This window comes from Dipodomys ordii, unplaced genomic scaffold (assembly GCF_000151885.1).
Source record: "Dipodomys ordii isolate 6190 unplaced genomic scaffold, Dord_2.0 Scaffold23, whole genome shotgun sequence".
In the NCBI taxonomy this organism is placed as follows: Eukaryota; Metazoa; Chordata; class Mammalia; order Rodentia; family Heteromyidae; genus Dipodomys; species Dipodomys ordii.
Genome location: NW_012267239.1, coordinates 7,967,180 through 7,990,617, shown reverse-complemented (window position 1 = coordinate 7,990,617; position 23,438 = coordinate 7,967,180). Strand labels below are relative to the sequence as shown.

The following is a 23,438-nucleotide window of genomic DNA, read 5'->3' as shown; positions in this document are numbered from 1 at the left end:
CAAGCGTTTTGCCACTGAGCCACCTTCCCAGCCCGGAATTCTTTTTTATTTTTGGTTCCAGTCCTGAGGCTTGTACTCAGAGCCGTGGGGCACTGTCCTGTGCTTCTTCAGCTCAAAGCTAAGTACTCTGCCACTTGAGCCACAGCACCACTTCCAGCTTTTTGGTGGTTAATTGGAAATAAGAGTCTCATGGACTTTCAAAGTGATTTGAACTGCAATTCTCAGATCTCAGCCTCTTGAGTAGCTAGGATTATAGGTGGGAGCCACCGGTGCCTGGCTAGAATTCTTATTCCTACATAGTAGGAATACTGTGCCTCCCAGACAGGTACTACTGCTTTAACTATATATCTTGATGCCTGATCAGGAAGTAGCTTGAGGAGTAATTGTGGCAAGCAAAAGGCTAGAGTGTCAAATGGTTTCTAGGCCAAAGGTTATTCCACAGATTATTGATTATTTAGGGAAGCCTATACCTTTATAGTTAGAGAATAGTTGCTAACTACCTTAAACAGGTGCTCAAACTCAACATCAATAGATCTTGCAGCTGGGGCTAGTGGCTCACACCTGTCATCCTAGCTACTCAGAAGGTGGAGATCTGAGAATGGAGGTTTGAAGCCAGCCAATCTAGGAAAGTCCTTGAGATTTTTATCTCCAATTAACCATTAAAAAGCCAGAGGCGGAACTGTAGCTCAAGTGGAAGAGTTCTGGCCTTGAGCAAAAAAGCTTAGGGACATAGGGACAGTGCCCTAAGCTTGGGGAAGGAGGGGGGTTGGGGGGGGGAGGGAAGCTGTGTTCAATTCTCCGGCTAAGGGAGGGAAAGGGATGGCTTCTGCAAGAGTTGAGTGGAATAAAGCAAATTAAGCATGTTGCACAGAAGCAGGTACAGAGTGAGTGTTCAATTAATTTCCTGGATGGTTTCAGCATCTCTCCTTTTTCATCCTCACAACATTGAAATAATCTGTTTATTGAGCTGCTCCTTTATTTGAGGTTTCTCTCCCGACCATGAGCTCTTTATAAAGAAGGGACTTGGGCCTGCTGGATGTTTTCCAATACCTGTGGGATCTGCAGATGCTGTTGCTACCATCAAAACCTTTCCCCTGGATGAACAATACATTCTCTTGCGATGGGCCGGAGGAGTGTCTCTCAGGAATGTAGGCCAAAGCTGATCCAGGCCCAGATACCAGCTCCTGAGTAGGAACAGGATAAAGGATCTGAGTAAAGCTACACAATTCCTATTATTTGAATAGTTCAGTTGGTGGTTAACCGCTTAACTGTATATTTAGTCGGTCGTGGGGCCTGGGCGCTGTCCCTCAGCTCTTCAGCTCAATGCTTCAGCTCCTGCTTTTTCTGCTTATGTGGTGCTGAGAAATCGAACCCAGGGCCTCATACATGCAAGGTAAGCACTCTACCACTGAGTCACCTTCCCAGACCCAATTTTTTTTATTTTTGTCGGTCGTGGAGCTTGAATTCAGGGCCTGGGAGTTGTCCCAGAGCTTTTTTGTTTAAGGTGGGGGAGCTCTACTTGGGCCACAGCTCCGCTCCAAAGATGCTCAGACGTTCTTGTTCTCTCGCGAGCAGCTACAACTACAAGCATCTGGGAATGCTGTATGTACAAGTCCAACAGCACTGTCCGCAGTAACCTAGACCAGAATAAAGCCAGTACTTACTGTTGCAAACCAGTTATGTTCAGTCTCCGTAGAGACTGTCAAAAATTGCCAATGCCGACTATATTGCAAGTCGTCACGGCGGGGTATTGGGAAAAGTTTTCAATTAGCAATAATCGCGCCTCGGATAAACCTCATTGGCTACGATACTGCCACTGCGCAAAGCTAAAGAATGAATCCCCCTCACAGCTCTCCCAGAGATGACAACGCCCTTTACATTGAGGGTGAGTTACTTCCCATACATTCACCGTATAAAGCATTTTCTATTTGAGTAGGTCTATCTCCGTCCATCGGTGCGGGGGAGTTCTTTACTAATGGTTATCTGGTGGCCATACATCCCGATTTGTGAACTAGAGGGACGATCGCTAGGGATGATGGGGATTCTTATGCAAATAAGCCTGACGTCACAGAGATGACTGGGTTTAAGACTTCTAGAACCGACGCGGAAACAAGAGCCTGGGTGGGTGAGTAGGGGAGGAAAGCAAAGGGGACAAAAGAGGTGGTGTGTGTTGCGGGGGAATACACTATGGGGCTGAGTACAGAGGTGTTCTTAAGGAGGTTAGTACATAGCTTTTATGAAAATAAAAGGGAAGGCGTCGCAACCTTCAGTGTGGCAAAACAGAAACCAAGCGCACGGGAGATGAGAACCAGAACTTAAAAGAACAAGATAAGAAAAAATGTCAGCAAAAGTTCGCGGTGTAGTTTCAGAACTAAAAAAAAATCCGTAAAGAAAGCCACCAGCACACAGGCGCAACTAACGTAGCACAACTACAAATGAAATCCTCTTTCTTAAAACATGGCTTATTCAGTCTCCGTAGAGACTGTCAAAAATTGCCAGTGCCGACTATATTGCAAGTCGTCACGGCGGGGTATTGGGAAAAGTTTTCAATTAGCAATAATCGCGCCTCGGATAAACCTCATTGGCTACGATACTGCCACTGCGCAAAGCTGAAGAACGGTGTGCCTCACTCTCCTCTCTCAGGGATGACACTACCCTTTACAATGAGGGTGAGTTACTTACCCACACATTCACTGTATAAAGCCTTTTCTATTTGCATAGTTCTACCTCCATCCCTCGGCGCGGGGAGTTCTCTACTAATGGTTATCTGGTGCCCATATATCCCGATTTGTGAACTAGCGGGACGATCGCTAGGGATGATGGGGATTCTTATGCAAATAAGCCTGACGTCACAGACATGACTGGGTTTGACTTCTAGAACAGACGCCGCAACAAGAGCCTGGGTGAGTAAGGGAGGAAAGCAAAGGAGACAAAGGAGGTGGTGTGTCTTGCGGGGGAATACGTTATGGGGCTGAGTACAGGGGTGTTCTTAAGGAGAGAGTGGAACTGCTTTTATGAAAATCATTATAAGGGAAGGCATCGCAACCTTCAATATTAAATGTGGCAAAAGAAAACAAGCGTGGGTGGTGAAGACCACAACTTAAAACAAGCAGAGTAAAAAAATGCTACTAAAAGTTGTTGAGAGAGTTCCAACTACAACTTAACCCAACTCAGCTACCCGCACGCAGCCACAAGTTAGCACAGTTAGGACCGAGGCACTCTTCTTAAACACGACTTATTCAGTCTCCGTAGAGACTGTCAAAAATTGCCAATGCCGACTATATTGCAAGTCGTCACAGCGGGGTATTGGGAAAAGTTTTCAATTAGCAATAATCGCGCCTCGGATAAACCTCATTGGCTACGATACTGCCACTGCGCAAAGCTGGAGAGCGCCACTTCCTGGTCATCATTCCCAATAAATGAGGTCCCTATTTCAGAAAGGTGAATTTAAGTCTGAAGGGGGAAAAATAAACTCCCGTTATTTATCTATCTGAAAAATGATGCTGTGAAACGCCATCGTACGTGGAACTTTTGAGAATACATAAGCGTGATTCACTCACTAGGTTTACGTGGAGAATGTGCAAAGCACTATGGGAGGAACACATGCTAATATATTTTAATGCAAAGACAGAGGGAAGATTGACAGGGATGGGTGCCTGCGGAGACTGGCCTTGGTGGCTCACATTTCACAGTGTAAACCTTTCTCCAAAGCGTTTTGGCTGCTGCTGTTTAAAATATATAAAGTATATACAACAAAATGTACCATTTTAAGTGATTTCAGGGTGAATTCGGTGACATTTAATATACTCAGATTATTGTGCAAGCATCACTTATCATTCACCTCCAGACTCTCTTTTTTTTCCTTTCTGTGAACTCTGGGCCTGGGCGCTGTCCCTGCGCTCTTCAGCTCAAGGGGAGCGCTCTGCCACTGGAGCCACAGCGCCACTCCCGTTTTTTTCTGATTAACTGGAGGTAAAAGTCACACGGATTTTCCTGCCCTGGCTGGCTTTGAACCGAGATCCTCTGATCTCAGCCTCCTGAGTCGGTAGGCTGACAGGCATGAGCCACCGGAGCCCAGCTCCAGAACCTATTTGTCTTCCTTAATTTCTATTCTCCATTCTCTCACCCTAGCCACTGACAAACAACACTCCTATTGCATGAATTTGACCACACTAGAAACTTTACATAAATGAAATGATACAATATCTGGCCTTTGGGGGGTTCTGATGTATTTCACTCATCATGATACTCGTCCAGGTGGTGCTGCTGTCTAGATCTCCTTTCATTATGGTTGATTGACCTTGCTGAGTGGATTTTGTTTATCCAATCTTTCCTCCTCTGTGCCTGGGGCTGTTTCCTCCCTGGGCTATTGTAGACAGGGTTGCTTGGGTATCAAGTAGCAGTTTGAGTTTCTAGTTTCCTTTTTTTTTGGATACTTAAGTCAAAGTGATGCTGCTGGATCATATGGCAATCCTGTTCATTTCAAAAGAGTTTTCTGTAACCTTTTTCTTTTCACCATTTTCATGCTGGGGATCAAACCCAGGGCTCTCTGCTTGCTAAGTGAAGGGCTCTACCAGCCACCCACATACAGCACTTTTCAGTGTAAACTTTGTCGGTCCGGGTCTGAGCTCTGGGCCTGGGTGCTGTCCCTCAGCTCTTCAGCTCAAGGCTAGCACTCTACCATTTGAGCCACAGCACCACTTCTGTCTTTTTCTGCTTAGGTGGTGCTGAGGAATCGAACCCAGGGCCTCATGCATGCAAGGCAAGCACTCTACCACTGAGCTACCCCTGTGAAAACTTTTTAATTCAGAAAAAGGCTGAAAGGTTATGCCCATGGAAATGCAATGTATATGCAACGTAAAGCAATTGTCTCTCCCTCACTGACTGCTTTACACTGCAAATAGCTATTTGAAACCTCTTTATGAATTTCTTTCTTCCTTGAACTATATTCCTCAACATATCTTGATTTTGACTTTTTCTATTTACTAAAAACGAAACAGCAGTCTCTGAGAAAGTAACCTTCCCTCCACCATTTTATTGTAAAAAAAAAAATTCAAACATAGCTGAGTTTGGTAGTGCACATTTGTAATTTTATCACTGAAAAGATTTGGCAGGATTGCAAGTTTGAGACCAGCCCAAGATACATAGTAACACTCAAAAAAAAAAAAATCAGGGCTGGGAAGGTGGCTCAGTGGTAGAGTACTTGCCTTACAAGCATGAGGCCCTGGGTTCAATTCCTCAGCACCACATAAGCAAAAACAAAAAAGCTGGAAGTGGCACTGTGGCTCAAATGGTAGAGTGCTAGCCTTAAGCTGAAGAGCTAAGGGACAGCGCCCAGGCCCAGAGGTCAGGCCCCACAACCAGACCTCCCCCAAAAAAACAAACACAAGGGGCTGGGAAGGTAGCTCAGTGGTAGAGCACTTGCCTTGCATGCTCGAGGCCCTGGGTTCGATTCCTCAGCACCACATAAAAAAAAAAGCCAGAAGTGGTAGAGCGCTAGCCTTGAGCTGAAGAGCTGAGGGACAGCGCCCGGGCCCAGAGTTCAGGCCCCACGACCGGACCCAAAAACAAAAACAAAACAAAACAAAAAACACAAGAGGCTTAAATAATGACTCCGAACGTTTACAGTTTACATGCTTATCATATAGATATGAAAATTCGGCTTTTAGACGTCTATTTGGTGCTGATGTGTGTATATTACTTTTACATTTATGACAGCACAAACTGGTAGGGTAGGATAACCAGCTGGAAAAAAAAGACTGGATCAATGTCAAATAATCTAAATTAATCAAATTGATTTCATAAGTTCAAAGAAACTTCCTAGCTTTTGAGGATGTCTTTACTGGGGCTGGGAAGGTGGCTCAGTGGTAGAGCGCTTGCCTTGTATGCATGAGGCCCTGGGTTCGATTCCTCAGTACCACAGAAGCAGAAAAAGCCGGAAGTGGGGCTGAGGCTCAAGTGGTAGACCGCTATTCTACAGCTGAAGAATTGAGGGACAGCATCCAGGCCCAGAGTTCCGGCCCCATGATTGACAAAAGAGAAAGAGAGAGAGAGAGAGAGAGAGGATGTCTTTACTGAATGGCTCAGTAGCTTTTTTCCCCTTTTGTCTTATCAGTACTAGGGTTTGAACTCAGCACTTCCTCCTTTGTAGTTAGATATTCTGCCATTTGAGTCATGAACCTAAGTGTACTGCATTTCTAGACAGTTTCTACAAAAGATGTGTATTCCACCTCGTGAACTGAAAAAAGTAACCTGTTAGAAAAATTTCATAATATTGAAATGTAAATATTTTGATATTTTTTATAGTTTTTTACACATAGTAAAAAAAGTGAACCAGGTGCCAGTGGCTCACATCTGTAATCCTAGCTACTAAGGAGGCTGAGATCTGAGGATCGTGGTTTGAAGCCAGCCCAGGCAGGAATGTCAGTGAGACTCTTATCTCCAATAAACCACTAGAAAACCAGAAGTGGTGCTGTGACTCAAGTGGTAGAGTGCTTGCCTTGAGCTGAAGAGCTGAGGGATAGTGCCCAAGCCCAGAATTGAAGCCCTAACTGACACACACACACACACACACACACACACACACACAAAGGTACAATGGCTGGGAATGTGGCTTAGTTGTAGAGTGCTTGCCTAGCATGCATGAAGCCCTAGGTTTGATTCATCAGTACCACAAAACAGAAAAAGCTGGAAGTGCCGCTGTGGCTCAAGTGGTAGAGTGCTAGCCTTGAGCAAAAGAAACTCAGGGACAGTGCCCAGTCCCTGAGTTCAAGCCCCAGGACTGGCAAAAAAAAAATTTTTTTTTGAGGGGTGATAGAACCTAAGACTTTCTTTCCTCCTATTTTTCTCACTGGAAACAACCAAGAACAGCAAGGAAATAAGTAAACATTTGATTCCCAGGCCTCTCCTCGGACCAATAAAGTCAGAATTTCTGCAAGTGAAAAATAGCCATTATGTTGGTTTTTTTAAAAAACAAAAACATTGAAGAAGCCAAGTGGGTGAGTACATTAGTGAGTGCATTGATAATACTTAATACATCCAATTTTCAGATGTTTGTGAATGCATTTCTTCACAACCCACTACAAGGTTATTTTACACACAGCAAGGATCTTGATTCCATTGTGTCCAATATAACATTAAACACCAAAGATAAAGATGGATCGGATATAGATCCATTATTAAAACAGCATAAAATCTTAGGACAATGCTGTTTAAATGCTGTTTTGCATCCAAAATTTTGCTTGGGTTCATTGGTACTTAAATTCTTGCTTCTCTGTGAAGAGTCTTTAGCTCAGGTGAGAGCTGTACTAAGGTTCCACTTTTGTGACTAGGAAAGACCGGTAGGGGGCGCTCTGTGAGACTCCAGGTCCCTCAAACAGGAGAAACGTGGGATTCGGGGAGTTGTAGTTTTATTTGCAGCATATCTGCTTCATGAACTACATTTCCCAAAATGCTTTTGCAGCCTTGTGGCTGAGGCGTGCCATAAATTGTGAAAGGTAAGCGTATTTCATGTGGGCTCTAGGTTTTCTGGACATCCTGAATTGCTTTTTTTTTTTTTTTTGACATCCTGAATTTCTTGTAAGGAAGTCCATTTCTCCTCTTTGTCCTTGGAGGTGTGGAGGGGGAGATCTGGAAGACAGCATTTGTTTCCCTGGGCCTTTGGACTGTGTGTTTAGCTACTCCAATGTTATTGTGCAATGTTAAATTGGGGTCCTGAACTTGGGTTTAGAAAGCCAAGCATAAAATAATGTTTGCATATAGAGATAATGGAATATATAATGTTTAGGGTTAACTCTTTTTTTTTTTTTTTGGTCAGTTGTGCATCCTGAACTCTGGGCCTGGGTGCTGTCCCTCGGCTCTTCAGCTCAAGGATAGCACTCTACCACTTGAACCACAGGGCCACTTCCGGCTTTTTGTGCTTCTGTGGTGCTGAGGAATCAAACCCAGGGCCTCATGCAAAGCAAGCACTCTACCACACCTTCCCAGGCCCTAGGGTTGGAATATATAATGTTTATATATATATATAGAGAGAGAGAGAGAGAGAAATTTGTGTTGTGTCAAATAACATGCCAAAATCTCTTTTTTTTTTAGAGCTAGCAAAGTTGTCAGGCAGGGTTTTTCTTGTCTGTGTCCTAGTGACAAAAGTTTGCAATGGAATAATTTGGAGGAAATGAAGGAATAAAAGGTAGGTGTGGGGCTGGGAAGGTGGCTCAGTGGTAGAGTGCTTGCCTTGCATGCATGAGGCCCTGGGTTCGATTCCCCAGCACCACATAAGCAAAAAAGAAAAAAAGCCGGAAGTGGCACTGTGGCTCAAGTGGGTAGAGCGCTAGCCTTTAGCTGAAGAGCTGAGGGACAGCGCCCAGGCCCAGAGTTCAGGCCCCACGACTGGACCCAAAAAATAAAAAATAAAAATAAAAGGTAGGTGTGTGTGTGTGTGTGTGTGTGTTGTGCTTAGTTATGTATGTAAAAGCAAAAGCCTGAAATGTCTGAACAGCTTCATGAAACTTGACATGCTGGGTGGGAGGTAGGCACTGGCTAATTAATATGCAAGAGGCCCCTGGTTCAACCCCCTGTACTGGGTGGTGCTGGTGTATGGGAAACCTGACATATTGGAATTCCAATGTGTTTCTCTTAGTTTAAGGAGCCATAAAAGAACTCAGATTTATAAAATCGGAAGTAAGTTTTTGTAATGTAAGAAAACCTGTCTTTTCTATCAAAGTGTGTTGCTTAAACATTCCAGCTTTCGCCTGGTGGCTTGGCTCTTGTTAAGGCAAAAGGAATTGCTTTGGGATAAGGAAAAGGTTTTGAAATGCCAAGTTCTGTCTTAAACTTGTTTCTCTTCAAAGTGGAATTAAGGCACACCTCAGATTGCTAAAGAAATAGCATGGGGTGCCAGTATATTTTGGCATTACTTGTGTACTGTTAATCTTATTTCAATGTGGCCTTATGTGAATACATTTTATGTATTCAAACTGGCCAGTCATGAGCAGATTGTGAACCTGAGCTCAACCAAACTGAGCAGAGGGGTGGGGCCAGCAGTGTTAGGGATTAATAGGGGAGCAGCCTGCCTGCTCTTGTGCTTGCTTGCTAGGTTTTTGGCTGATGGCATACCCATCCCAGAAGTAAGTTTTGCCTTGCCAAGACAATAAGACAATTCTTTATTTTTGTGTCTATCATTGTGACTCCACTGGTTCTTTTTTTTTTTTTTTTGCCAGTCCTGGGGTTGGGCCTGGGCACTGTCCCTGAACTTTTTTGCTCAAAGGTAGTGTTCTATCATTTCCACCACAGCTCCACTTCTGGATTTTTGCTGGTTAATTGGAGATAAGAGCCTCTCAGACTTTCCTGCCCCAGCTGGCTTAGAACCATGATCCTCAAATCTCAGTCTTTTGAGTAGCTAGCCACCAACAGCCAGATTATAACTGACTTCTTATACTTAACATACGTGTCCATCCACATACATATATCAGATTGTTATTTTCATGGCTGAATAATACTCCACAATATAGATAGGCCACATTTTGCTTATCCATTCATCAGTTGGTGGTTAACTTCTGTTTGCACAACCTAGCTTCTCACAAGAGGGTTCTTTTTTTCTTTAGAATGAGGATGAGCTGTGGATTGACTTACAGGTCAATGAAGAGCCGTTGGATCACAAAACTCAGCCGGCCTTGCTCACATGGACCCATGGGATTATTTGTGCCACCAAGTCCTCCTTTGGACCCTAAGAAGGTCAAAGAGTTACAACGCTTCATCACCCTTTCCAAGAAACTTCTAGTGATGACCGGGGCAGGAATCTCAACTGAATCAGGAATCCCAGACTACCGGTCAGAAAAGGTGGGACTGTATGCTCGTACGGACCGGCGACCTATCCAGCATGTAGATTTTGTACGAAGTGCTCCCATCCGCCAGCGCTACTGGGCAAGAAACTTTGTGGGCTGGCCTCAGTTCTCAGCCCACCAGCCAAATCCTGCCCACTGGGCTTTGAGCAACTGGGAGAAAAGAGGAAAGCTGCACTGGTTGGTGACTCAAAATGTGGACGCTTTGCACACCAAAGCAGGGAATCAGCGCTTGACGGAGCTGCATGGGTGCATGCACAGGTGCAGGAAGTGGGCATGGCTGGAATGGGAAATGGTTTGTGACCTGGTCAGGGGAGAGTGGAGAAAGCAGAGGGCATTGGCATGGAAACCAGCAGGGAGCATGACTTTTGTTGTTGTGGCTGGGTGTGCAAGCCAAGGCCCCATGAATGCTCTGCATCTCACCTGTGCCCCTAAACCAAGAAAAGAGATACTGATCATTACAGAGAGCAAAGCATAGAGGGGAAAAACAACAACAACACTGGTTTTAGGTATCAAAGAAATTACTTTAAGCATTTGCTATTAAAGACCAAAGCAAAATAAAGACAAAAGCAGTCTAGTAGAGCCGGGAGCCTGTGGCTCATACCTGTAATCCTAGCTACTTAGGAGGTGAAGAAAAGAGGATGGAGGTTTGAAGCCAGCCCAGGCAGGAAAATCCATGAGACTAATTTCTAATTAACTCCCCAAAAAACTGAAAGTGGAGCTGAGCTCAAGTGGTTGATCACTAGCCTTGAGAGAAAAACAAAACAAACTGGAACAGCTCAGTCCCTGAGTTCAAGTTCCAGGAATGGCACACACATAATAAAATAATTGAACAGAAGAGTAAGTAGGGAGTAAGGAAACAAGAAATCATTTAAAAAAAAAATGATACCTAGTTGGGCACTGCTGGCTCATGCCTGTCATTCTAGCTATTCAGGAGGCTGAGATTTGAGGATCCTGGTTTGAAGCCAGCCCATGTAGGAAAGTCCAGGAGACTCTTATCTTCAATAAACCACTCAAAAACTGGAAGTGACACTGTGGTTCAAAGTGGTAGAGCACTGGGGCTGAGAAGGTGGCTCAGTGGTAAAGCGCTTGCCTTGCATGCTTGAGGCCCTGGGTTCGATTCCTCAGCACCCATAAGCAAAAAAAAAAAAGCCGGAAGTGGTGCTGTGCACTAGCCTTGAGCTGAAGAGCTGAGGGGCAGTGCCCAGGCTCAGAGTTCAGGCCCACGACCGGACCCAAAATAAAACAACAAAAGTGGTAGAACACTAACCTTGAGCAAAAAGGGCTTAGGGATAATGCCTAGGCTCTGAGTTCAAGCCCCATGACTGACCAAAAAAAAAAAAAAGACACCTAATAAGGGAGGAGAATGGGAAATGTGGATGTGAGGAGAAGAGAAGAGGGTCTGAAAATAGTTGGGGAGTAAGCACTTCGGCAGCTTTGCAGGTCCCAAGAATGCAGTGATCAGCAGGTCTCATGTTTGATTTTAGGGTCCTCTGCCTGAATTGTGGTGAGCAGACTCCTCGGGGGTTGCTGCAGGAACGCTTTCAAGACCTGAACCCCAGCTGGAGTGCTGAGGCCCAGGGCGTGGCTCCCGATGGAGATGTGTTTCTCTCCGAGGAGCAGGTCCAGACTTTCCAGGTCCCGTCCTGCGTGCGGTGCGGAGGCCCTCTGAAACCAGATGTCGTTTTCTTCGGGGACACAGTGAACCCTGATAAGGTTGATTTTGTGCACAGGCGTGTGAGGGAAGCCGATTCCTTGCTGGTAGTAGGATCTTCTCTGCAGGTACCTGACTCAGTCAAGGTGGTTAACTGCCCTTTGCTTCCTCTTATCTGGACTAGCTTTTCCTGGATCTCACTTTGTTTCCGGTCTGGGCAGGTGTACTCTGGTTACAGGTTTATCCTCACTGCCCGGGAGAAGAAGCTACCAATTGCCATACTGAACATTGGGCCCACACGATCAGATGATTTGGCATGTCTGAAACTGAATTCTCGCTGTGGAGAGTTGTTGCCTTTAATAGTTCCACACTGACTAACAGCCTGATCGTCCTGAGCCTAAATCTGGAACGTTCCCTTGAATCCTGCTGCTGAAGGTAACGGTCTTCTCAGATACCTAACATACTGATTCCTACTGGAGAATAGTAATGGAGGCCAATGAGACAAAGGTTCTGGGATTCTTAACATAGGGCCATTTTTTTTTGGGGGGGTGGGAGTGGCTGGTTGTGGGACTTGAACTTTGAACTCAGGGTCTGGGCGCTGTCCCTGAGCTCTTTTGCTCAAGGCTAGCGTTCTACCACTTTGAGCCACAGCTCCACTAAAACTGTATTGTATGTGTGTGTGTGGTGTGCTGGTATTAAACTTAAAGTCTGTGTGCTGTCTTAGCACTTTTGCTCAAGGCTGGCATTCTGCTACTTGAGCTATAGCTCCACTTCTGGCTTTTTTTTGTTGTTGTTTGGGTCCCAGAGGTTTGAACTCAGGGACTCGGCACTGTCCCTGAACTCTTTTTGCTCAAGGCTAGCATACCAGTACATAAGCACAGCTCCACTTCTGGCTTTTTGCTGGTTAATCGGAGATAAGAACATTCCTACCTGGGCTGACTTCAAACTGCAGATCCTCAGATCTCAGCCTCCTGAATAGCTAGGATTCCTGGCGTAAGCCACCAGCACCTGGTTCACTTCTGGCTTTTTAAATGGCTAATTGAAAATAAGTGTGTCATGTTGATCCTCACATCTCAGCTTCCTGAGTTGCTAGGATTACAGGAGGGAGCCACTGGCGCACAGCCTATATCCTGTTTTTATTCAATATATTTAGTACAGATCATGTCCTCACTGTGTCATCGTTTTTCTGGATGGGGTGGCTAAAGTTCACCATTATTTCCTCTGTCCTAGTCTGAGTTTACCATACCATTGATTTTTTTCCCCCTCATTTCTTTTCAGATCCTTAAGGATTCAGCCCCTTTCCCTCCAACTAAATTAAGCTCACTGCAAGCTATAGAGGGCAGCAAGCTACCATCTCTTCAACAGCCTATCTCTGAACAGATGAGAGTCAACCTCTGAAGAGACTCTTTCAAAGAAACAATTGCTCTTGATGGGAAAACTGCACTCATTCCATTCTTATGTCACCCAGTAGAAGAAATGGCCTGGGAAATGTACAGACTGGCATGGTCTTTGCAGTGCTAACCCAGAGATTTCACTAATTTGTGGAGTAGGGCTAGAAGGAAATAACTTGACTTATATTCCCAAATGGTTGTATCTTTAACTGAACTATTTTGATATATTTTTGACACAATGAGCAATGGTGTAAGTTGGATTTTTTTTGTTTTGTTTTTGTTTTTCGGTCATGAGGCTTGAACTGGGGGCCCAGGTGCTGTCCCTGAGTTCTTTTACCCAAAGCTACCACTTTAAGCTACAGTGCTACTTCTGGTTTGCTGGTGGTTAAATGCAGATAATGGTCTAACAGACACCTGCCGGGGCTGGCTTCAAACCATGATCCTCAGGTCTCAGACTCCAGAGTAGCTAGGATTACATGTAGGAGCTACCAGAGGCTGGCTAAGTGTTTTGTGTTTTTTTTTTTTTTTGGTCAGTCATGGGGCTTAAACTCTGGGCCTGGGCACTGTCCCTCAGCTCTTCAGCTCAAGGCTAGTTCTCTACCACTTGAGCCACAGTACTACTTCTGATTTTCTAGGTGGTTTATTGGAGATAAGAATCTCACGGACTTTCCTGCCTGGGCTGGCTTTGAACCTTGATCCTCAGATCTCAGCCTCCTGAGTAGTTAGGATTACAGGTGTGAGCCACGAGCGCCCAGCTGCTAAGTGGGTTTTTTTTAATTAACCAAAGAATAATCATTTTTAATAACGCACCAGGTGTGTGGCTTTTCTATTTATATATACATACATACATATGTTCTTAAAAACAATTAAAAAGGGCTTTATGACACCTAAGGATTTCTATTTGATGTCAGCTGTCAGACACCTGCTGTTGAATCTGGCTTATAGAGAGAAAACAGTTCTCATGTGGGTTGATAAGATGATTTATTTCTGCTGAGGAAAGCAATGAGACTTGTTTGATTACTTTGTTAGCCAGAAAGAACCAAGGTACCCTTGAAAAAGTGAGGTGAATGGAAGAATCCAAAAGTTCTAAAAAGAACTTTTGTCTAAAATTAGGGCAGACTACATGCTTGCCCTGCACCTGCCTTGGAAGGAAATTTCTGTTCTCAAGGATAATCCAAGGTCTCAAAAACACACAGTTCTTTTTATACAACTATAGGTTTGTTCAGAGTCACTCATTCTGAAGATGTGTAAGCCTGAGAGTCTCTAGCTTTTTTTTGGGTGTGTGGGGGGGAGGCAGATCGGGATTCCAAGGTGTTCTGGAACAGATTTTGTCAGTATTCACAACTGTATTGAAATTTGGGATTGAAAATAAAAAAGAATGGATGGGGGTGGGGAGTAGAGGAAGACCATATTTTCTGCAAGCCTATGCTGCATAGTAAGAACCAGTCTTGCCAGGCGCTGGTAGCTCACACCTATAATCCTAGCTACTCAGGAGGCTGAGATCTGAGGATCACAGTTCAAAGCCAGCCGGTACAGGAAATCCTGTGAGACATTTATCTCCAATTAACCACCAGAAAACCGGAAATGGCTCAAGTGGTAGAGTGCTTGCCTTGAGCTTTAGAGCTGAGGAACAGCACCCAAGCCCAGAGTTCAAGCCCCAGGACCAACAAAAATAAATAAAAATCAGTCATTTATGATCATCTCCCAATGGTGCCACATTTTTTGTTGTTGTTGTTGTTCTTGGGGCTTGAACTCAGGGTCTGAGCATTGTCCCTGAGCCCTTTTTGCTCAAGGCTGGCACTGTACCATTTTGAACCACAGTGCCACTTCTGGTTTTCTGGTGGTTAGAGATAAGGGTCTCATAGACTTTTCTGCCCAGGGTGGCTTCTAACCATGATCCTCAGATCTCAGTCTCCTGAGTAGCTAGGATTACAGGCAAGAGCCACAAGCCTTAGCCACTGGAGCCCTGTTCAATTCCCACCCATTCTCTACTAGGAAATACTGTATATACAATGACAGAGAAAAGTTAAACTGACCTCTCACTTGCTAGGTAAGCAGTCTACTTCTTTTTCTTTCTTTTTTTTTTTTTGAGACAGAACCCTACTATGTAACCCAGCCTAGTTTAACTTTGAAATTGAATCCTCCTTGCCACCACCTCCCAAATGTGGAGAGTAGATATTAGCACTGTGCCTGACTTCTAAGATCCAGATTTACCTAAGGTCACATTACATTGTTTTGGAGCCAAGACTAGAATCCAACCCGGCATTCCTCTAGGTCTTTTTCTTTTTCAGTTCTGGCATTTGCATCAGGTCCATGCATGTTAGGTGACTGCCTAATACCTGAGCCATGCCCCCAGCCTTTCTTTGAATAGATCTCACATCTACGCCCCACTGGTCTGCCCTCCATCCTTTGTATGTGGCTGTGGCTGTGTGTGGTCTTGAACTCCGGGCCTGGGTAGCTGTCCTTTAGCTTCTATGTTAAAGGATAGCATCCTACCACTTGAGAAATACCTCCACTTCCGGCCTCCTTAGTGGTTAACTGGAGATTAAGAGTTTCACGGATTTTCCTGCTCGGGCTAGCTTCGGACCTTGATCCTCAGATCTCAGTGTAATCAGAATTAGAGACGTGAGCGTTGGCGCGGTCTCCCCTTTGCGGCTCAGCCTCTCCCTTTCCTGCATTCACGCAACCCTCCTAGGAATGATGATGATGATGATGTTGCCAAGCAGTTCCTCGTCTTGCGGGACTCTGCGCGTTGCAAACGCGCAAACAGCACCGAAGACCTCCGCCTCTCCAGACGACACCTGAAGCACTATTCTCAGGCACTGCGCAAGCGCGGGTTTGGGCTCGCGCAGGCGCAGGGGGCGGGCTGCGGGCCAATAGAAAAGACAGGCCGATAGTTACGTGTCATGACACCATCCAATGACATCTTACTCCGAAATCTCTCCGGGCCCAGAGTAAATGGGCGGAGTCACGTGAGGTGGGAAGGTAAATACAGCCACGTGTCCCCGCTGTGAAAGGTGACGCGCTCCGTAACGAGCCCGGCCCGCGTCCGGCACCGCGCAGACGCCGTGGCTGCTGCGATCTTAATCCTCTCTCAAATGATTTTCAGTTGTTTTTTTTTCCCCACTCAAACCCTCTTGGCCACGGTAATAGAATTTCCTTTATCCAGTTTTCAGCGCCCAGCGGATGCTCATGAAAAGATGATTAACCGGGCGCTGATGGCTTAGGTTTGTAATACTACCCGCTCAGGAGGCTGAGATCTGAGGATCGCGGTTCGAGGCCAGCCTGGATAGCAAAGTTTGTGAGACTCTCCAATTACACAGACACAGACACACACAGAGACACAGACACACACAGAGACACAGACACACAGACACACACAGAGACACACACACAGAGATCTGGCCAGCCTGGGCTACGCAGTAAGCCCCTGTCTCAACGAAGAGCGGTGCTAGAGTGTGGCTGTAGCAATCACAAGGTCCTGAGCTCAAACCTCAGTATTGAGAAAAAAGCAAGAGTTGTAGAAAGCAGTGGTTTAACTCAGTTGGCAATGGAGTAAGAGGAATGAAAGCAGGTGAGATCTGTTAAACAACTTCAGGAGGGAGCTCAGAGCGTAGTTGCTGATGGAAGTGAGCAAAATGACTTCTCCTATTGGGCCTCAACTTAGAAAATAAGATCTCTGAGGATGGGATTTAGCTCAGTGGAAGAGCACTTGCCCGGCAAGTGCAAGGTCCCTGAGTTCGGTCCTTAGCTCTGGGGAAAAAGAAGAAGAAAATAAGATGATGATCTAGGACTAGCTTCTAGGAATAGTTCCTAGGACTAGCAGAAAATTTAGAGACATGCAGCCCTGGGAGAGTAAATAATTGATGGTGGCTGATGATGACTCACATTTCAAAGAATTTGCTTCCTAAAAATGTCCTAGCTTGAATGGTCTTCACAGAGATCTAGTTATGTTTAGTAGACAGAGAATACCACAATCTCCAAACATGAGATCTTTCAAGAGATGCTTTATTGGAAGACACACTGTAAGATGCAGGCAGGGGTGCTGCTTTTCAAAGGTGACAATCCTAACAGTGTTTCTTGGTGTCCAGGTCTTTGTGCTCCTTGTTGTATGGGGCCTGGGAGAAGCAGATGGCAGCTTCACGGTCACAATTGCAGATGAAAGCTTCACATTCATTGTTTTTGCCTTGAAAGGGACAAAAAGTGGGGTGAGCCAAGCTGCTTCTTGCTTTGTACAACCCAGGAAGAAGAATTAGTTGGAATAAGCTTCTAGCTATCACACTGGTACAAAATTTCAGTTGAGAAACCAAGCAAACTAGGTGCCTAGTTATATTTGACTTTAATTTTTTTGTGTGCCAGTCCTGGGATTTGAAATTCAAGGCCTTAGCTACTCAGGAAGCTGAGATCTGAGGATCACCATTCGAAGCCAGCCTAGACAGGAAAGTCTGTGGGATTCTTATCTCCAATTAACAACCAAAAAGCTGGGAAAGTGGCTCAGTGGTAGAGAGCTTGCCTTGCATGCATGAGGCCCTGGGTTCAATTCCTCAGCACCACATAAGCAAAAGGAAAAAAAGCCAGAAGTGGCGCTGTGGCTTAAGTGGTACAGCGCTAGCCTTGAGCTGAAGAGCTGAGGGACAGCGCCCAGGCCCAGAGTTCAGCTCCCACGACCGGACCCCAAAAAAAAGAAAGAAAGAAAGAAAGAAAGAATAGCAGGAAAGAGAAAAGAGGAAAGAAAGAAAGAAGAGATAAAAAGGAAGAGTGAAAGAAGGGAGGGAGGTAAGTAGTAAGGAGGAAGAGAAGGAATGAAAAAGAAGGAAGTAAGGGAGAAAAGAAAGAAGTAAAAGAAAGCAAAAACATAGGAGCTTAGGCGCTCCAGTGGCGCAGTCGGCTAGCACGTAGTACTTATAAGAAAGCATAAACTCAGACTCAGTGCTTAGGATGAGAGCCTTTTTTCCCCCATCAGTCGTGACGCTTGAACTTGGGGCCTAGGCACTGTCCCTGAGCTTTTTTTGTTCAAGGCTAGTACTCTACCACTTTGAGCCACAGCTCCATTTCCATTTTTCTGATGGTTAATTGGAGAGATTGGAGTCTCACAGACTTTCCTGTTTGGGCTGGCTTTGAACTGAGATCTTTAGATCTCAGTCTCATGAGTAGCTAGATTTTAGAGGCATGAGCCACCCATGCCCAGAAAGATGAGAGCCTTATAAATTAGATTAAATCAGATTTATTTATTTATTTATTGCCAGTCCCGAGGCTTGAACTCAGTGCCTGCATACTGTCCCTGAGCTTCTTTTTGCTCAAGGCTAGCACTCTACCACTTGAGCTACAATGCCACTTCCAGCTTTTTCTGTGTACTGAGGAATCCAACCCAGGGCTTCATGCATATTAGGTAAGCACTCTACCACTAAACCACATTCCCAGTCCAAAACCAGGTTTAAATATCAACTACTACTTACCAAAGTATATGCCTTGGAGTAAATGACTCTGAGTGTGTGTGTGTGTGTGTGTGTGTGTGTGTGTGTGTGTGCACATGTGCTGAGGCTTGAATTCAGAGCTTTGCAATTACTAAACAAATGCTTTAATATTTGAGCCACACCCCTCAGCCCAAATGACTGTCTTTGAGCCTCAGTTTCCCAGATTTTAAAATGGGGACAATAAAACCTATCCTGTATACATTATTAGCCCAGCTTCTGCCATGTAATAGCAGGTTTCTTAATAATATAGCTCTGAGCTTTTTATTACATTAGGAAGCAATAAAACATGGCAGTTAAAGGCAGAGCTTTGGAGTTCTACAGAACTCTGTTCCAAAACCAAACCTTACAGGCTGTGTGACCTCAGACAAATGACTTCATTTTCTGAGCCTCAGTTTCCTCATCTGTAAAATCGAGATAGTGGGCGCTGGTAGCTCACGCCTGTAATCCTAGCTACTCAGGAGGCTGAGATCTGAGGATCGCGGTTCAAAGCCAGCCCGGGCAGGACAGCGCCCAAACCCAGAGTTCAAGCCCCACGACAAAAAAAAAAAATCGAGATAGTATCCTGTCCCCCAGGGTTGTTATGAGGTTAAAATGAGAGCAAGAGAATGACCAATTAATTGTGACTATCATGGCTATGATTTTTCCCAGGCTTAGCGGAATCTGAAAGTCAGACAGAAGGTAGACATACTGCTGCAGGTGATCTGGGAGCCAGAGCACGTGTAAGAGTAGGTGTTGGTGTAAGGATTGTCCACAAGGAATTTACAGCTGCTCATCTTCTTGGCCTGGGTATAGCAATGGTCATGTCTCTGGCAGCATCTGAAGAAGAAGAGGAACAAAATCAATCAAGGATCATGGCTTGGTAGCAGTCTGAGTCACCTCCTGTCTTTTGGGGAAGTATGCATAACTTAGCTGAAATGCTCCAGGAGAAATATTTTACATACAACTTGGAAAATGGTAAGCCCTTATTTATTTATTTGTTTGTTTGTTTATTTGTTGGTTGGTTGGTTGGTCATGGGGTTTGAACTTAGGGCCTGAGCACTGCCCCTGAGCTTTTTCACTCAGAACTAGCACTCTACCACTTTGAATCACAGTGACACTTTCGGTTTTCTGGTGGTTAAATGGAGATAAGAGCCTCATGGGCTTTCTTGCCCAGGCTGGGTTTGAACTGTGATCTTCTGAACTCAGCCTCCTGAGGAGCTAGGATTATAGGCATGAGCCACCAGTGGCTGGCCTCTTTATTTATTTACTTTTGGGGGGGCGGTCCAGTCGTGGGGCCTGAACTCTGAGCCTGGGTGCTGTCCCTCACCTCTTCAGCTCAAGACTAGTGCTCTACCACTTGAGCCACAGCACCACTTCCGGCTTTTTTCTTTTTGCTTCTGAGGAATCAAATCCAGGGCCTCATGCATGCAAGACAAGCACTTCACCACTGAGCCACCTTCCCAGCCCCTATTTATTTACTTTTAACCACATGTTCAGTAGATGTGATTAAGGAACACAGAAAAAAAAAAAGATATATACTGGAGATACAGTGACACTTTTTTTTTTTTTTTTTTTGCCAGTCCTGGGGGCTTGAACTCAGGGCCTGGACACTGTCCCTGAGCTGCTTTTGCTTGAGGCTAGCACTCTACCACTTGAGCTACAGAATTGCTTCTGACCCTTTCTGTGTTTGTGGTATTGAGGAATTGAACCCAGGGCTTCATGCATGCTAGGCAAGCTCTCTACCACTAAGCCACATTCCTAGCCCATACAGTTTTTTTTTTCAACTGGACTTTTCTTTGGTTTTACATGTGCAACTTAGATGTCATATAAGAAGCAGAGAAAATATCATTTCTGGCTTCCTCCCAAATAAAAATAGGAGCAAATTAAGGCCTTAAAACAGTTTCTCTTACAAAGTTCTCCAATTCCACAGATGACATTCTGTTCCAAGGGAATTACAATCACATCCATCAAGTAATTGTGCCTATACATTCTGCCATGAAACTTTTTGTTGTTGGTGGTGGTTCTGAGGCTTGAACTCAGGGCCTGGGTACTGTCCTTGAGCTTTTGTGCTCATGGCTAGTGTTCAACCATTTGATCCACAGCTCCACTTTCAGCTTTTCTGGTGGTTAACTGGTAATAAGTGTCTCATGGACTTTCTTGCCTGGAAATGTCTTCAAACTGTGATCCTCAGATCTCAGCCTTCTGGATAGTTAGGATGACAAGCTGTGAGCTACCAGTGTCCCACCTGTGACACTTTTTTTTAATTGTGAAAATACCTTACAGAGGGGTTACAATTACCCGGGCAAGGTAATGAGTGCATTTCTTTCTTTCTTTTTTTTTTTTTTTTTTTTCGGTCTTGGGGCTTGAACTCTGGGCCTGGGCACTGTCCCTCAGCTCTTCAGCTCAAGGCGAGAGCTCTGCCACTTGAGCTACAGCGCCACTTCCAGTTTTCTGGTGGTTTATTGGAGATAGGAGTCTCACGGTCTCTCCTGCCCGGGCTGGCTTTGAACCGCGATCCTCAGATCTCAGCCTCCTGAGTAGCTAGGATTACAGGCGTGAGCCACCAGCGCCCGGCTATGAGTGCATTTCTTATCAATCATTGTTGCCTCCTCCTTTGTTCCCCCCACACACACTTTTTTTCAACAAGAGCTCCTGACACCTGGATTGTGATCATGGCAGTTGGAGTTGCTCTATCCAGACACTAGAGGGCAGAATCACATGCTATTTTACATCTTGGATTTTCCACTTTCCATTTCCAGAGGTGACATTGGCTGGAGGGGCCTCTTGGGGAGGTTTTCTTCACAGGATGCAAGGGCAGAACATAGGCTATGCTTTGTCCATATTTATGCACTGTGAAATCCTTTCCTTGTCTACTGCCCCCCCCAGACACACAGATGGCTTGTTACCTGTCCAGATCATCCACAGGGGTGCCTGAGCCCCCCAAGCCACAGTAGCAGCCGTAGTTGTTGTATTCCTTGTAGGGGTCACTCCCAGGAATGGTACACTTGATCATGTTGCGGAACTGCCACACAGCCCGAGGGATGATGCTGTGTGCAGTAGCACCCACTGCAAAAAAGCAGCCAGATCAAATTCATCCTCAGTGGCTCTGGGGCCCAGGGGTCCACTGCCTGCCCTCTGTATTCCTCACCCCTGCCAGTTGCTGCTTCAGAAAAGCATGGTGGGGAGCAGGAACCTGATAAAACAGGATTTTTTTTTTTTTTGCCAGTCCTGGGGCTTAAACTCTGAGCCTGGACACTGGCCCTGAGCTGCTTTTGCCTAAGGCTAGCACTCTGCCACTAAGCAACATTCCTAGCCCAAATCAGGGATTTTTGTTGTTGTTGTTGTTGGTCATGGGGCTTGAACTCTGGGCCTGGGTGCTGTCCCTGAGCTCTTCAGCTCAAGGTGAGTACTCTACCACTTGAGCCACAGTACCACTTCTGATTTTCTGGTGGTTAATTGGAGATAAGAGTCTCGCGGACTTTCCTGCCCAGGCTGGCTTTCAACTGTGATCCTCAGATCTCAGCCTGCTGAGTAGCTAGGATTACAGGCATGAGCTATGAATTCCCAGCTTATCTGGCTTTTTTGTCCAAGGCTATTTAACATGTGAGCTACAACTCCAGTTCTGGCACTTAAAGTATCACAAACTTTTTTGGCCGGTCTGACTGTAAACCAGGATCTTGAGATCTCAGCTTCTTGAACAGCTAACAACAGGCCTGAGCCACAAGTGTTCAGCCTGGTCTGTTTTTTGTCTTGATTTGTCTATGCTGGATATTCCCTATAAATGGATCGTACAGTGGGTGTCCTTTTTATGATTTCTTTCACTTAGCATGCATTTTTGCTTTTTGTTGTTTTTGGCAGTGCCGGGGGAGTGAACCCGGGACCTTGCACATGCTAGGCAGCACTGTTAACACTGAGCTACATTCTCAGCCCTTTGTTTCCTGAGAGGGTCTTGTTGTGTAGCACAGGCTAGTCTTGAACTCCATCCTTTTGCTTCAGCCTCCCAAGTTCTGGGATTATAGGCATGCGGTACCATGCCCAGCTGGCCTATCAATACCCAACAATTGACTTTTGTCTTGCTCATTCTTTTTGGTCCTCTTACTTGCTCCCCCAATGGGAGGTCAGCCACTGGCTGTGAGCTGCCCTGTGGAGGGGTCCATGTGTAAGATGCTGAGGGAAAGTGGCCTCCTCCAACAGCCAGGAGAAAACCCAGCTCTTAGTCCAGTAGCTCATAGCGAACCAATCAAATCCTGCCAAGAACCAGTTGTGCGTCTTGAAGCAGCTCCACCCCCAATTAAGCCTCAGATGAGACATGAAGCTAAGACTATCTCCCAATCATAGCTCTGGAAAAGATCTTGAGCCAGAGAAGCAGACCCACCCCAGTTATACCCCCATCCTGACCCACAGAAGGAGAAATCTGCTAGGCATGTGTGCACTGCGGGCTCACATCTGCAATCCAAGCTATTCAGGGGCTGAGATCTGAGAATCATGATTCAAAGCCAGCCCAGGCAGAAAAGTCCAGAGACTCTTATCTCCAAAGAACCAGAAAAAAGCTAGAAGTGGAGCTGTGGCTTAAGTGCCAGAGTGCCAGTCTTGAGCAAAAAAGCTAAGAGACAGAGCTCAGGCCCTGAGTTTAAGCCCCAGTGCCAGCACACACACACACACACACACACACACACACACACACACACACACATACTGTTTACATTGCTAATTTTGTTGTTGTTCTTGGGGCTTGAACTCTGGGCCTGGGCACTGTCCCTGAGCTTTTCAGCTCAAGGTGAGTACTCTACCACTTGAGCCACAGCGCCACTTCCGGTTTTCTGGGGTTTATTGGAGATCAGAGTTTCACAGACTTTTCCTGCCCAAGCTGGCTTTGAATTGTGGTCTTCAGATCTCAGCCTCCTGAAGAGCTAGGATTACAGGCATGAGCCACTGGCAGCCAGCACAAAAACATTTTTTGTTTATTTATTTATTTATTTATGGGTCCGGTCATGGGCCTGAACTCTGGGGCTGGGTGCTGTCCCTCAGCTCTTCAGCTCAAGGCTAGTGCTCTACCACTTGAGCCACAGTGCCACTTCCAGCTTTTTTCTTTTTGCTTATGTGG

General features: G+C 45.5%; 2 protein-coding genes across 3 annotated transcripts in view; one reads left to right on the top strand and one right to left on the bottom strand.

Moving 5' to 3' along the window:
- The first annotated feature begins 2,857 nt into the window (after nucleotides 1–2,857).
- Sirt4 (sirtuin 4) lies at nucleotides 2,858–13,118 on the top strand. 2 transcript variants are annotated; one of them, XM_013014349.1, is made up of 5 exons: nucleotides 2,858–2,903; nucleotides 9,600–10,097; nucleotides 11,324–11,618; nucleotides 11,712–11,925; nucleotides 12,769–13,118. In XM_013014349.1, the coding sequence occupies exons 2-4, from the start codon at nucleotides 9,601–9,603 to the stop codon at nucleotides 11,862–11,864; spliced, it is 945 nt and encodes a 314-aa protein (XP_012869803.1). In that variant the 5' UTR covers nucleotides 2,858–2,903; nucleotide 9,600; the 3' UTR covers nucleotides 11,865–11,925; nucleotides 12,769–13,118. The 2 variants fall into 2 exon arrangements, with proteins under 2 accessions (XP_012869803.1, XP_012869802.1); XM_013014348.1 differs by having other exon boundaries at nucleotides 11,324–11,925.
- A 3,814-nt stretch (nucleotides 13,119–16,932) lies between these two features.
- Nucleotides 16,933–23,438, bottom strand: part of Pla2g1b (phospholipase A2, group IB (pancreas)) — a 7,872-nt gene continuing 1,366 nt past the window's right edge. The window contains exons 2-4 of the mRNA XM_013014369.1: nucleotides 21,241–21,400; nucleotides 19,044–19,171; nucleotides 16,933–17,067 (exon numbers count right to left, since the gene is read on the bottom strand). Coding sequence (XP_012869823.1) covers nucleotides 16,949–17,067; nucleotides 19,044–19,171; nucleotides 21,241–21,400 — 407 coding nt within the window. The 3' untranslated portion in view covers nucleotides 16,933–16,948. The remainder of the gene's footprint in view (nucleotides 17,068–19,043; nucleotides 19,172–21,240; nucleotides 21,401–23,438) is intronic.